We start from the raw sequence: 13028 nt of genomic DNA on the forward strand, positions 1-13028 counted from the left end.
TATACCAGCTGTCCTGTTAATATTTAGGCTTTGCAGGGAAGAGTAACTTTTGTTTTCAGGCATATGAAATTTTAGTCATTTACTTGTTTTCTATATCTGTACTGTAAACTTTTTATTTCTACAGGTATAATTGTAAAAAAATCTATATTTAATATAGGGAGATTTCATGTGACCCTGTTTAACTTCAGGAAATCCTTGCATAATTACCTATTTAGTTGTATGTATGTGTACAATTAGATATCTTGATATCCAGGTCTATACCATAAACTGCTCTGGTTTGTTTACATTATTGTAGCAAAACAGCTTTCTCAAACCTTGGATTATAAAATTATACTAGCTAGAATGTTGTAATTTTTCCTATATATTAGTTCCTTTATTACATAACTAAAAAGAAATGTAAAGGATTCAAAATGATTTCTGTCTCACTGAATAAGGTCTTGTCTCCTAATCCAAGGTTAGGAGTTCTCGGCCATTAATCGGCGAATCTTACGTGTGTACAACGCTCATCGTCCATATGACCGTCCTGGCAGATCCATGGGCGATGAACGATCATAATAGAGGTGAAGGGGAAGAGAGCGCAGCGGGTTGTCGCTCCGTTGTTCTTCCCTCCCCCTCTCTATTGAGCACAACGGTGCTGTATGTACAGAGCTCGATCATAAAGTGTGCAGTGGTTAGTCGTTGGAAAGGATTGTGAAAGATCCTTTCCAATAACAATGATTGCACGTGTGCACATAGCCTTAGCCTTATGTTGCTGTACCATCACATGGTTCTGTGGTTAAAGTAAACACTTATACGCTTCATCTCATGCCTTTTCCCCACAAATTCTATTTTTGATTTTTTAGCTTTGCTGCAGTGGTTCACTTTTGAACCAAAGTGTCCAAAGATCATGCTGGAGAAAGGTTTTAGGAGTTTTTCTCTTAACTTGTTCACTGTTCTCCATCTTGGACCTGTAATTTTTGAATTTATACCCTTATTTGAGTCCTAAAATCTCTTATATTAGCCCGAGATCTGGTATTGCTTTCTCTCACCTGGGAGACCTTTAGACTTTTATGGACATGTAGGACACTTACCTAAAGGTCCCCCTCCTTTTAAAGTACTTTTACTACTGCTTGTGGTGGGTAGCGTTTCTCTACCAATTTGTGGTCATGCCTCTCAATCTCAGTTTTGTACCTTGAGTGTTTGCCAGGGTTCATCCCTATTCCTCTCCCATGGTAACCCCATTGCGTGATACTTAGGCAACGCCTTGTTGAGAAAGAAGTCCATACAGGGTCTGTTGATAGCTTCTATTAGATTGTCCGCATGTCAAAGAAATTTAGTTGCAACTGAACCAACATGACATATCAGTGCTGGAATTGTCTTGTCTTGTCTTATTGCCAGCATGGTGGCTCATAGGTTAGCAGTGTGGCCTTTGCAGCTCTAGGTCCCAGGTTTGAATGTCAGGCAGGACACTATCTGCATGGAGTTTGCAGGTTCTCCCCATATTTGCATGGGTTTTCCTCCGGTTACTCCAGTTTCCTCCCACATTCAAAAAACAAAACAAAACATGGAGTTAGGTTAATTGGCTTCCCCCCATAATTTACCTTGGACTGTAATAAAGATTAACATACATAAACATTACCATACAAAGTCATTAACATATGACTGAAGTACAATTAAATTGTCAGCTGCTTTGAGGGACAGCTAGTGACATGAGTATGGATTTTGTAAAGCGCTACGTAATATGTTGGCGCTATATAAATACTGTGTAATAATAATAGACACAGCTCGGGCCAGAATGTTTAGGCTCTGAGTCTATCTCTCAACAACAATAAGACATCTGCTCTAACTTACCTGTTTGATTTAGTGTTTTCAGTGCCGGTAGCCATAAATGATGGTGCTATATTGAGCACATGCTTCCTCGTTTTTTTTTAAACCCTGGTATGTAGTTTAATAGTTTGTGTTGGTAGTTATATCTCCAGATAGACTTTAAAGGAGACAGGTTTGTTTGCTGCATGTGCTGGCTGTTCTTCGTGCTCATCACACAGTGATGTGAAAACATATAGCATGTGAAATAGAGAAAGCATGGTAGTGTTAATAATAACATATAACATACTATATTTAATACTGTATAGTTATATATAACCATATATATCTAAGCTCTTCTGGGCAGTGTCCTCTCCTCCTCCCGTGTCACTGTCTGTATCTGCCTGTCATTTGCAACCCCTATTTAATGTACAGCGCTGTGTAATATGTTGGCGCCATATAAATCCTGTTTATTATTAATAATAATATTAATAATAATACACAGTATATTATTATTATATATATATTTTATCATTATATATAATATATTTGTTTGTTATATCCAGAATCAAACAATACTGAACTCCCTTAAGTTATTGACCTTATAGCTTTCATTTAGTCTTCTATATCACTACTTTTTACTACTGCACAGTGAATGCAACAATCACTAAAAGTACTGCAGGACAGTGTATGCATATCCTAAAACTAGCAGAAAATCATACTTGTGATGTGACAAATGGTATTTATAGGTCTCTTGGACTGCACTGCCAGTTCTTAACTGACCCTTGGTGTTCCTGGAAAAACACAAGCCTTCTCACACCCCTTTCATTTGTAGCTTGTTGCTGTGTTAATTGGAGTCATTACATGTTCAGTTCCAGATCTAACCAAATTGATCTTCCAGCAGATGTGTGTATTTACACATGTATAATTGGTAGAGAGCTGGGTGATTGATTGGAACCATTTACAGACACAGAAAGAAGGATCACTTGTACCTGGAAAATAAAGTTTATCCTTAATTGACAAGCATGTAGCCTAGTAATAACTTTCAGAAAGGTGATTTTCTTGTAGTATAAATATATATAAATATAGGTCCTTTATATAAATCATATAATAACTGTTGTTTTTACAGTTCTAAAGAGAAATATTGGTGTTTTCAGTGAACGCTTGTTTTTTCATGTTCACTAGAGAACAAATTTCAGAGCATGTTTTCAAAACCCCTGCAAAGCACAGAACTATTTTTTAATAAAAAACAGTTGCATATTTGCATTTATTTTGATTGGGTTACCTTTATTGCCCTTCCCCCTTTCCTTAGGCCTTATTAACTTCTTAACTGCTCTGGTCAAAGCTAAGGACTCTCTTCTTTCCTTGTTTTAATGACACTTAGGGTTGGTTATGGGCCACTTAGCAACCTGACGCTACATCATCGGAGAAAGTGTATATATAGAGTCACACTCACTTCCCCATACCTAGAAGTATCATGGAACATGGAAGAGAATGTGGAGTGCAATTAATTGTACATGTTGCTTTCCCCATCATGGAAAATGTATAGGTTCTCTTTGGGACTATGTACAAACTAAGCTCAGATAGTTTAACAATGTAAAGAGGTGTTTCTCAACCATGGGTCCTCCAGAGGTTGCTAGGGGCTCCTTGAGCAATTTGTAACTCTCAGTTTAACTGACACCAATGATCTTTTTGGGTTTCTTTAAGGGTTGCAGCCTTCCCACTGGTCAGCAGTGTAAGAGGCATTTGTCCTACTGACCATTACACTATAGTGGATACAGTAAATATAAAAAGTAGTTCCCTACTTTATATCGAAATACAAAATGTACTTTGCTTGCTGCCATTTCAACTAATATTCCCCGGGGTTGAGGCACAGTGTGCTGGGATATGTAAACAATTCAGTTTTCTACTACTTATTAGGATGCTAAAAGGGACCAGCTGCTAATTATCCTGCAATGGTTCTATACTATTATATATATATATACTATATTATACTATTAAGACTTTACATTGTATATTGTCAAAGTTTGCTCACCAATGTTGGAATCTTGCTTATTAGGTTTTCGGATGTTTTGCAGGCTGAGCATATTTTCAGGGAATGAGTTCAGCAAGGCATGACATGGTTACAGGTTTATCATGTCTTGCTTCCTAAAAACTAGTAAACACCGATTTATTTTTAAAAAATGGCTTCCAACAACAGGTCCACTTAGCTGTAGTTCCTTGCAGAATAGTTGCAGAAGAAATACTGTGTTTTCCCAGTATGGAAAAAGTGACTGTTTGTTCCTTTTTGTTGCTTTGAAGGGGGTTGAATGCCAGGCTTGGATTAAAGAGCCGTCACCACTCCTTTCGTTCTCTCTTCATGTCCCTTTTAATAAGGGACACAATTACTTGTGAGATTCCCTTTCACTTAAGTGGTTTTGTGCCGAGCTTGAAAGCTGCGCCATGGCTTGATTAAGAGGGCCTGCATGACTCGCCTGGCCCTTGTACTGAGGTATGTTACTTATCTCCTCTTCCTTTCTACTTCACCAATGAATACAGATGCCTATCTAGTCATTTCAATAGCCATGACCCCAGCATTGGCCAGTCAGCTCTTATTATAGGCCCGATTACTCAATGGCCCTCTTGAATCCACACAGAGAGCAAAGTAATGGAGAACTTGCTGCAAACACAAACCAAGAAATCTAATGCTACAGCCTCCCTACTTCAAACTGCATGAGAGTATTGTCTTAGGCCATTCTTCAACATGCCGGAAATTCAGCAGTTCTTGGCGTAGAACATGTCAGTTTGTACTTATATTTTATTTGTTCCAGTTTGTGCAACAATTGCTAAAATTACTGATTATAAGGAGAGCCTCATTAAAGATAAATTGGACAAGTTGTACAGCTGTACATACCTCCCAGGTTTATGATACAAGGTCACCTAAAGGTATTATTATTATTATTATTATTATTATTAATAATAAACATGATTTATTTAGCGGCAACAAATTATGCAGCGCTGTACATTAAATAGGAGTTGCAAATGACAGATGAATACAGACAGTGACAGAGGAGGAGGAGGACCCTGCCCGAAGAGCTTACAATCTAGGAGGTGGGGGAAGGAACAAACTAGGGTGATATGTGATATGTAGGGTGAGGGGTGATATGTAGTAGTGGGAAGTAGTGAGTGTTTCAAAAAACAGAAGAAGGTGGGTAAGATTTTAAACAACAACCCATATAAAAAAAATACAAATTTATAATAAATTCATATGAAGTATTTGGCTGGCGAAAATATTTCTGTGCAGTTATTTGCTATCACCACACCTCTGTAATACTTTACAGAGGTTGACACCAGTAATCAGGGCTTGCATCTTTACAACTTCCTCTGTCACCTCTTCACTTCCAGCTTGCTTATTGGACTATGGTTGAGCTTCATCTCTTTCCGAGCTCTTTTCGAGCTTACATGTGTCTGCTGCTATTTAGCGTGTGATCCTGTAATGTGCCCATATGATAATACATTGCCCTATTTCTAAAACAGTTTCTAGAGACTTTTACCACTACACATAGCCTTATACAGTGGTACCTTGGTATAAGTCCTTAATCCATTCCAGATCCTTGGACTTAAACCAAATAGGACAAATTTTCCCATAAGAAATAAAAGGAAAATGAATAATCCGTTCCCATGAAAAATAATCCTATTGTTATTGGCATAATATACATTGATGGGGCTGTATGAAATAATTTAAACACTGCTTAATACTAAAATACAAAAGTACAAAAGCAATTAGATGAAATAAATGAAAATTTAACCTCACTTTACCTTGCTGAGAAGAGTTGAGTGCCTACTAGGATGGTACTGAGAAGGGAGGAGGAGATGTTATGTATTTCACAGAGAGTTATATTGCGGGTTGTTCACTGAATGGTAGCAACTGGCGTTCTGACACTGGTGGGCAGTCATGGTTTTGTCTCGAGAGAAGTAAATTAGGGTAGTTCGTGGTGTTGTGACTCATTTTGACCCATATTAGTTCCAGCACAAGGGTTGTATACCAAGCAAAAATTTTCATGTCCAAACAGGATTTATACCAAGTTGGACTTAAGCTGCGTACACACTTCCAATTTTTATCGTTGGAAATGAACGACGAACAAACGACGAACGATCGATTGGTCAAAAATCGTTCGTAAAAAAAGTAACCAACGACGCCGACGAACGAGAATAGTCGCTGGAAATGAACGACCGGACCGGCGGATCGGATTGGACGACGATCGTTTACCATCTATCGTGTGTACGGTCGTTCATTGATCGTCCATGGTCTGAGCATGCGTGATGAACGAACGTTCGTTCACTTCCTGTCGTGCACGTCACTTCCTGTATCGCTCAAACGATCGCATCTATTGTGTGTACAATATCTGCGAACAATCGTGTCGTTATCTGCATGTACAGGATCGGTGCTATACGATCGTTCGCCCAAATCGTGCAGGATCGTTCGTCGTTCGTTTACCAACGATAATTATTGGAAGTGTGTACGTAGCTTTATTCTAAAGCTGACTTATACTGAGGTACCACTTTATCTAGAAAATCTTTACCATGGAGTGTGGAATGTGCAACATCCCAGTTATTCAGAGATGACAATCCACTTGACATTCTATTTCAGGGATGTGTTTAGTGTGAGAATGTAATTATTAGGGTGAAATTTTATAGATTTCACTGTTTACTACACCATATATATATAGCCATGAGGATTAGTATCAAATGTGGATAGATGATTATAAGATATCTTTGGTTACCTTAAAGCGAAATGAAAGTTCCACGTTGAAAATTTGTAATCAGGCAGGTCTTTATTGCAGAAAAGTGCGGACAATGTCCCTTTTGCAATAAACCATATTTACCTGCGATTTGCTGTCTTCCAAAAAAAGATGCCTGATGGACACATCTTGGCAATCCCCGAGGTTGATGGAGCTGAATGAACTCCCAGTTACACCATTCCAGCCTGGCCTTTCAAGAAGGCCGAAGATGAAAACCAGGAAGAGGAGAAGAAAGAAGATGGTAGCACCTACAACTAAACCGAGACAGGTGAGTGTATTTTGAAAAACTGAGATCAAGCCGGTAAGGTTATTTTATTGCTTAAGGGACATCGCCTGTCCATTTCCCAATAAAGGACCTGCCTGGTCTCAATTTTTTTTTAATTTCCAGAGTTTAATTCTGCTTTAACACTAGACCATACAGGACAAAGCAACAAGTTCACTCGGCCTAGCAGCATACAGCTGCTAACAAAATTGACGGAATCACTTTTTAATGTAAAACTTTCTTTTTTGAGCTGTTTTACTTTGTTGCAAAAAATGTACTTATGTTGCAAACAATTGGGAGGATTAAAGCACACTTTTGCTCTGAATTAGCAAAACTCTTTTTTTTAATTTGGGGGTCAATGAGAATGGGAAAACCTTCACATTGGTGCCCACAGACATTACAGAGTGTTTCACCATTTTGGTCAACCATTTCCTGTTGGTGGCAAACGCTACAAGTGGTATATGGAGCTCATTGGGAATGGGGATACAACACCTTATCTGATCTTTTATTTTACTCTAAAAATCTATTGTGAAATGTTGTGCAGTATATTGTGCATATTAATCCTTTGTAACTATTCTTTACAGTAATTACTGCAAAAAGTTCAGCTCTGCTATTAAAATCTAGTTTGATCACAGAAAGAAAAAATAATCATTTTATCTGACTTAACAGTAATTAAATGTTACATATCACTCATTTTCAGTAAAGTGCAGTAAAAGCTCCATCCTCATGATCATTGCTTGCAATAGACATTACAGGTCAATCAATTGCCCCATATCATTAAATCATTAGTGCTAATTGGTGTTGTGTAAGATAACTGGTATTGAGTCTCTTCTCCACTTGAGAAAGGGAATACTTAAGCCACAGCGCAGAAAAAACACACTTCTGCTCTGATGTCATTCATTTACATGAGCACAGAATCTTCAAAGCATGCAACTGCCTGGAAGACAACACCCCAAAGAAAAGAAAAAGATCAAAAAATGTGCAAAGACATTAAGTACAAGAGACAATAAGAAGCCTTTGACTTTAATTTCAGTAAAATGGCCTCTGATCCTGAAAACATATACTGTTTATTGTGTTCCATAAATTGCTGGAGGAATGTTCATGCTTCCCTTTATTACAAGGCTAGCTCACAGAGGACATTTTTTGGAAGCAGGTGTGCAGCCAAACATGAAAAAGAACATAGACTTCAAGACATACATGTGCTTCATATCATGCAATTCTTGACCAAAACATTTCCCCTTGACCAACACAGCATTCTTTGTAGCTTTTTTCCAAGGCGACATTTATGTGAAATAATGCACTGCCATTGCTGACCTCTTTTTAAAAAATCTGTGTTTCTGGCTGTCCCTGGTTCCTATACTCCCAGAGCTAAAGATCTAAAACAATCATGCAGCGAAAGAAAGCAGAAACAACTACAGGTATCTCATCTCCCCTCCTATGGTGTGATACGTCCCCCACCTCCTAGATTCTAAGCTCTTTGGGGCAGGGACATTTCCTCCTTCTGTTTCACTGTCTGTATCCATCTGTCATTTGCAGGACCTAATAAATGTACAGCACTGCGTATTATGCTGGTGCTATATAAATCCTGTTTATTATTAATAGTAGGAAGAAGAACAAGAATTAAATAATATTTTTTTTAGGTAGAATGGGAAATGGGAGAACTTTTTATTACTACTTTTTATGTCTAGTTGGGGAAATGTCAGCAAAAACACATTCCTATGCTGGTCATCAAGACACAATTTCTATGATGGGGAGAAATTCAAGGAAGAAAATGTATTTACTTGTATCATATACTGTGCTGGTGTTAGTTTTTAGGGTCAGTCTTATTCTCTAGGTCAACCTTTCTTCTATTCTCTTTTTTTTTTTTTTGCCCCCGAGGAACCCTTGGTCTCAGGGAACCAGTTCTAAGACAAATTTATGTGTGGGTCAATGGGAATAAAACTTTTACTTTGGTGGCCAGTAAAAAGAATGACACCTTTACAGTTGTGGCTAGAATGCCATCTTTCCAGACAACCTAAATAGTATTAGTATCTTGCAGTTTACCCTTCCTCATGGCTTTGCTCCTAGAATTTTGCAGGCATCATCAAATATAAGGTCAATCGACCAAAGCTCAAGGAACCCCTAGCAACCTCTGGAGAAACCCTAGGGTTCCACTGACACCTGGTTGAGAAAAGCTGCTCTAAGGTAATCTATTTTTCAATGGCAGACTCTCTGTATCAGGATAAAGTTGTATCTTTTTATTTTTTTTTTTTTTTTTTTTTTGGGGGGGGGGGGTTATTGCATTTTTTTATGTAGCCCTATTTAAACCTCACTAACATAGACAAACCACTCAAAATATAACTGTAGAGCCCAAATTGTTGCATTGGCCAAGCAGTGTTTGCATGTTTCCTTTTTTTAATACGAGACTAATTTAGGTGTAACCACCAGCAGCAAAGTGGCCCTGGATTTTATTTTAAAATATAGATGTAGGGTGTAGATGCAGCTTTGGAATTTATACAAATCTGTGTTATTCTGTGCATCCAAATGATTTACCTTAACCGATGAGGCTTCTTTAGAAATGTATGCAATTGTTGTGAGATAAAAAAATGCCAGGAAATGAAACACTTTAAACATTATATGACGGCAAAACTTAAACCTGTCCACAAGTCTGACTGATAATCACCCACATCATGAAAAGCAATGTAATGTTATGTGGAACTCTCGAAAATCAGCTCAAAGGTCCTTTTTCTGGATTCATTTTTCAGCCTGAAGTCACTTGTGCAGATACAAAAATGTTCTGTTCAAAACAGTATCAGTATCAGTTACATGTTATCACTCTATTAACTGCAGCCCCCGGTGACATATTTACTGTATATAGTTACTGAAACTTTTCTCATAAGGGAATTTGCGGTCTTTAATAATGTTTTTACTTTTTCCTGTGCATATCTTATCAATGTTTGGCCATGTACACAGGTCAGATGATTCTCGTCCGATTATTGCCTCAGGGCTGATATAGGACAAGAATCTGGTGTGTGTACATCGCTTGTCATCCGTCCTCGCAGATCCACGTATGGCGGACGAGTAACGCTCATAATAAAAGTTAAGGGGAGAGATCGCAGCGGGGTGCCCCTCCGTCGTTCTTCACCCCTCCCGTCTCCATAGAGCCAAATGGCTCTGTATGTACATCACTCGTTCATGCAACGTGCAGTCTTTTGTCGTTGGAAACGATCATGAAAGATCCATTCCAACAACAAAATTTGTACATGTGAATGTTGCCTTAGACCTGAGATGTATGTATATACATATTGATTTTTTGCTAATAAAAAGATGCACGGTGTTACCTAATATTATTGGTATATAATTCTATAGTGCCATCATATTTACAAAGTCCATATTCATGTCACTAATTGTGCATAAGTAATGTCCCTATCATGGTCATAGCCAAACGTTCCAAACATGGTCTATGACTAATTTTGGGAGGATCCAGTTACCTACTAGTATGTTTTTGAGATATAGGAGGAAAACCACAAAAAAATAAGGCGACTATACAAACTCTGCCAAACGGTGTCCAAGGTGTTAGCCACACAACCTTTCTCTCCGTTTCCTATTTGGTAATGTCGGCCAGGTATTGTGCCTGACTGCATCCTTTAACATTTATATTTGTATTTTTAAGTGAAATTGGATAATAGAAGTATGAAACAAGTTACTTTTAGTTACTAAAAAAAAAAAAAAAATCATTCATTTGCCATTTGGCAACTACAAAGGTACTATACTATATTCTATGACCTTTGTAAAAAGAGAGATTCCACAACACACAAAGATATTTTAGACTGTGTGAATGTACTCTTTGGTGATATTTTACTGTCCAATATACAGTAAACACTGTATATAATCTAGTAAATCATACTATAATAACTGTACCTCTGTGCACAAAGCCAGGCTCTCAAGACAACTTTGATGTGGAGAAACTTGGGTTGCCTGCACAGAACCCTATTGAGCAAATTTGTGATGAATTGGAAATTTAAATATGAGCCAGGTTGTCTCATCCAACTTCAGTACCTGACCTCACAAATGCACTTTTGGCTAAATAGCCAAGATTTCCCACAGACAAGTGGAAGCTGCTGTAGAAGCAAAGGGTGAGCCAACTCCATATTATTAGCCCATGGTTTTGGAATAGGATGTCCAGCAAGCTCATATTAGCGTGTTGCTTAGAAGTCTATAAACTTTTAGCTATATAGTATTTCCATCCAGTTGAACGTAGCATTTTTACTCTTGGATTCCGCTGCAGTTCTGGGAAAATATTCAAACCGTTTTTATGTCTTATCTTCAGTTACAGTGGAGAGACTGATGGCTCAGCAATAAGACCCAGGTCTGTAAGATTACATTAGACCTAAGCTGCTCCTTTTCTGCAGTAATAATAGACAGTCAAAGGCCTCTACAAATATTCCAACCTTATACATAATTCTCATGACCTCTACTAAGATTAGTTATCATCAAAATTGTTCTATATAAGATGTGTGGAGACTCCCAATCCACATACAAAGTTTTGTATCAGTGGTCCAGGACAATGACATCATTACACTAATCCTTTTATGTCATCCCGAATCCAGCTGTGAGAAATAGCCATTATTCAACACATATGGACTTATTTGAACAGACATTGCAACTAGAATAACTAGCTATGGTGCCTAATGTGTTCATATTTTGTCATCACCTAACTGAAACCTGGCTGCGATGGTGTATTACCCTTTGCAAATAATTACTGGATTTTTTCTGTTTTGCTCAAATGAGATTGTTTATGGGAATAGGTCATCTTATATTATATATTGACTTTCTTAAGTTCAGTTATATGTTTTAATAAATTGTTGTTATTGAAATAAATGTATTGGTTTTTAATATAAATATGAACTAGTACATATTATAATTCCATACTTACCCCTTGCAGTCAGCTGTTGTATTACAAGGTAATTACAGAGAGGTAACAAACATGAAGGCAATGCTGGGCCTTTCACTGGAAAGGTCACAATTTTCTCCCAGCTAAGTGTCATGGGTGTAGCTTGTATTAAAGGTTTGTAAAAAAAAAGGTTCTTTACAAATTAAAAAATGCACAAAACATAATTTTACAGAACTGATCAGTAACCATTCTAGTTTACAATTTTGTGTTTTTTTTTTTTACTGTATTGATTGTCTGTAACTGCATTGATTTAGCACTAAAAATTACTTTTTGCCCTTCAAACTTTTCCTACTGTAGTCTTGTTCTCCTTCACTTTCACATATTTGGGAAAGTGAATTTCTATGTGTGTGTGTTTGTGTGTGTGTGTATATATATACGTTCATAAAATATATAATAATATAATTAATATATACATGGGTAAAGAAGAGTATTTTTGTTCCTTTAAGTTTTGGTTTTGCTCAATGAAGATAAGAAAAGGGGCCTCCTTTATATAGTGACTCCGCTTAACAAGCATTTTATGATCTCTGTGGCTGGCCTGATGGCTCTTAGTAAGGAGAGACAGCTTCAGGTTTTAGGCAGCAGCTGTTTCCGGGCCTGCTTGACATTCATTGAAGGTAATAATGTTTATTTGATCTCATTGCAGCTTGAATGAACGTGACCACTTGTTGAAGAGACTTGGCAGGAAGACTCCTCCAAGCTTGTTTCGTGCTAATTCTGTCCAGCAAAGTGTATCATGTAAGTATGTAAGCGTAAATAATACAGCTGGCTGCTTCCTGCAGGTGGGGATTTGATTTTAATTAAAATGTGCAGCATCATGTGGAGGTGATATAGGAGGAAGCATAGGAGCTAGGAGACTTCTGCTTGATTTTGGCCCCCAGGCTAAGGGTACACTTTGTAAGAGTGATCTGAGATTTTTGTGTTTTTAACATTAGTTCAATGACTGCTTATGCCAGTTTTAAAGGGCATTGGTCATGCCAACTCAGTAGATTAAACAATTCTCTAAGATTTAACATTAGTTCAGTGACTATTTATGCCAGCTTTAAAGGGCATCGGTCATGCCAAATATATATATATATATATATATGTATATAAATATAACTATTCAAGTGTACAGATCACCAGGTAATAGAACAAGGGGCAAGATACAGAGCCAGATTATTCCTCTTGATTTCCAACAACACACAAAACGTTTTGTTGACACAACAGCAGAAATTATAGACAAAGTTACATCCAATAAGCATTTCCTTATTCCTATACTATCCAGCTGCTG

The 13028-nt window shown here is 37.5% G+C and overlaps 1 protein-coding gene across 1 annotated transcript in view; it reads left to right on the forward strand.

The window, feature by feature from the left end:
• Positions 1–12564, forward strand: part of ATP8A2 (ATPase phospholipid transporting 8A2) — a 334998-nt gene extending 322434 nt beyond the window's left edge. Inside the window, exon 35 of the mRNA XM_072400709.1 lies at positions 12402–12564. Coding sequence (XP_072256810.1) covers positions 12402–12549 — 148 coding nt within the window. The 3' untranslated portion in view covers positions 12550–12564. The remainder of the gene's footprint in view (positions 1–12401) is intronic.
• Positions 12565–13028: the final 464 nt, after the last annotated feature.

The sequence above is a fragment of the Pyxicephalus adspersus genome, chromosome 1, assembly GCF_032062135.1.
Source record: "Pyxicephalus adspersus chromosome 1, UCB_Pads_2.0, whole genome shotgun sequence".
Taxonomy (NCBI): domain Eukaryota; kingdom Metazoa; phylum Chordata; class Amphibia; order Anura; family Pyxicephalidae; genus Pyxicephalus; species Pyxicephalus adspersus.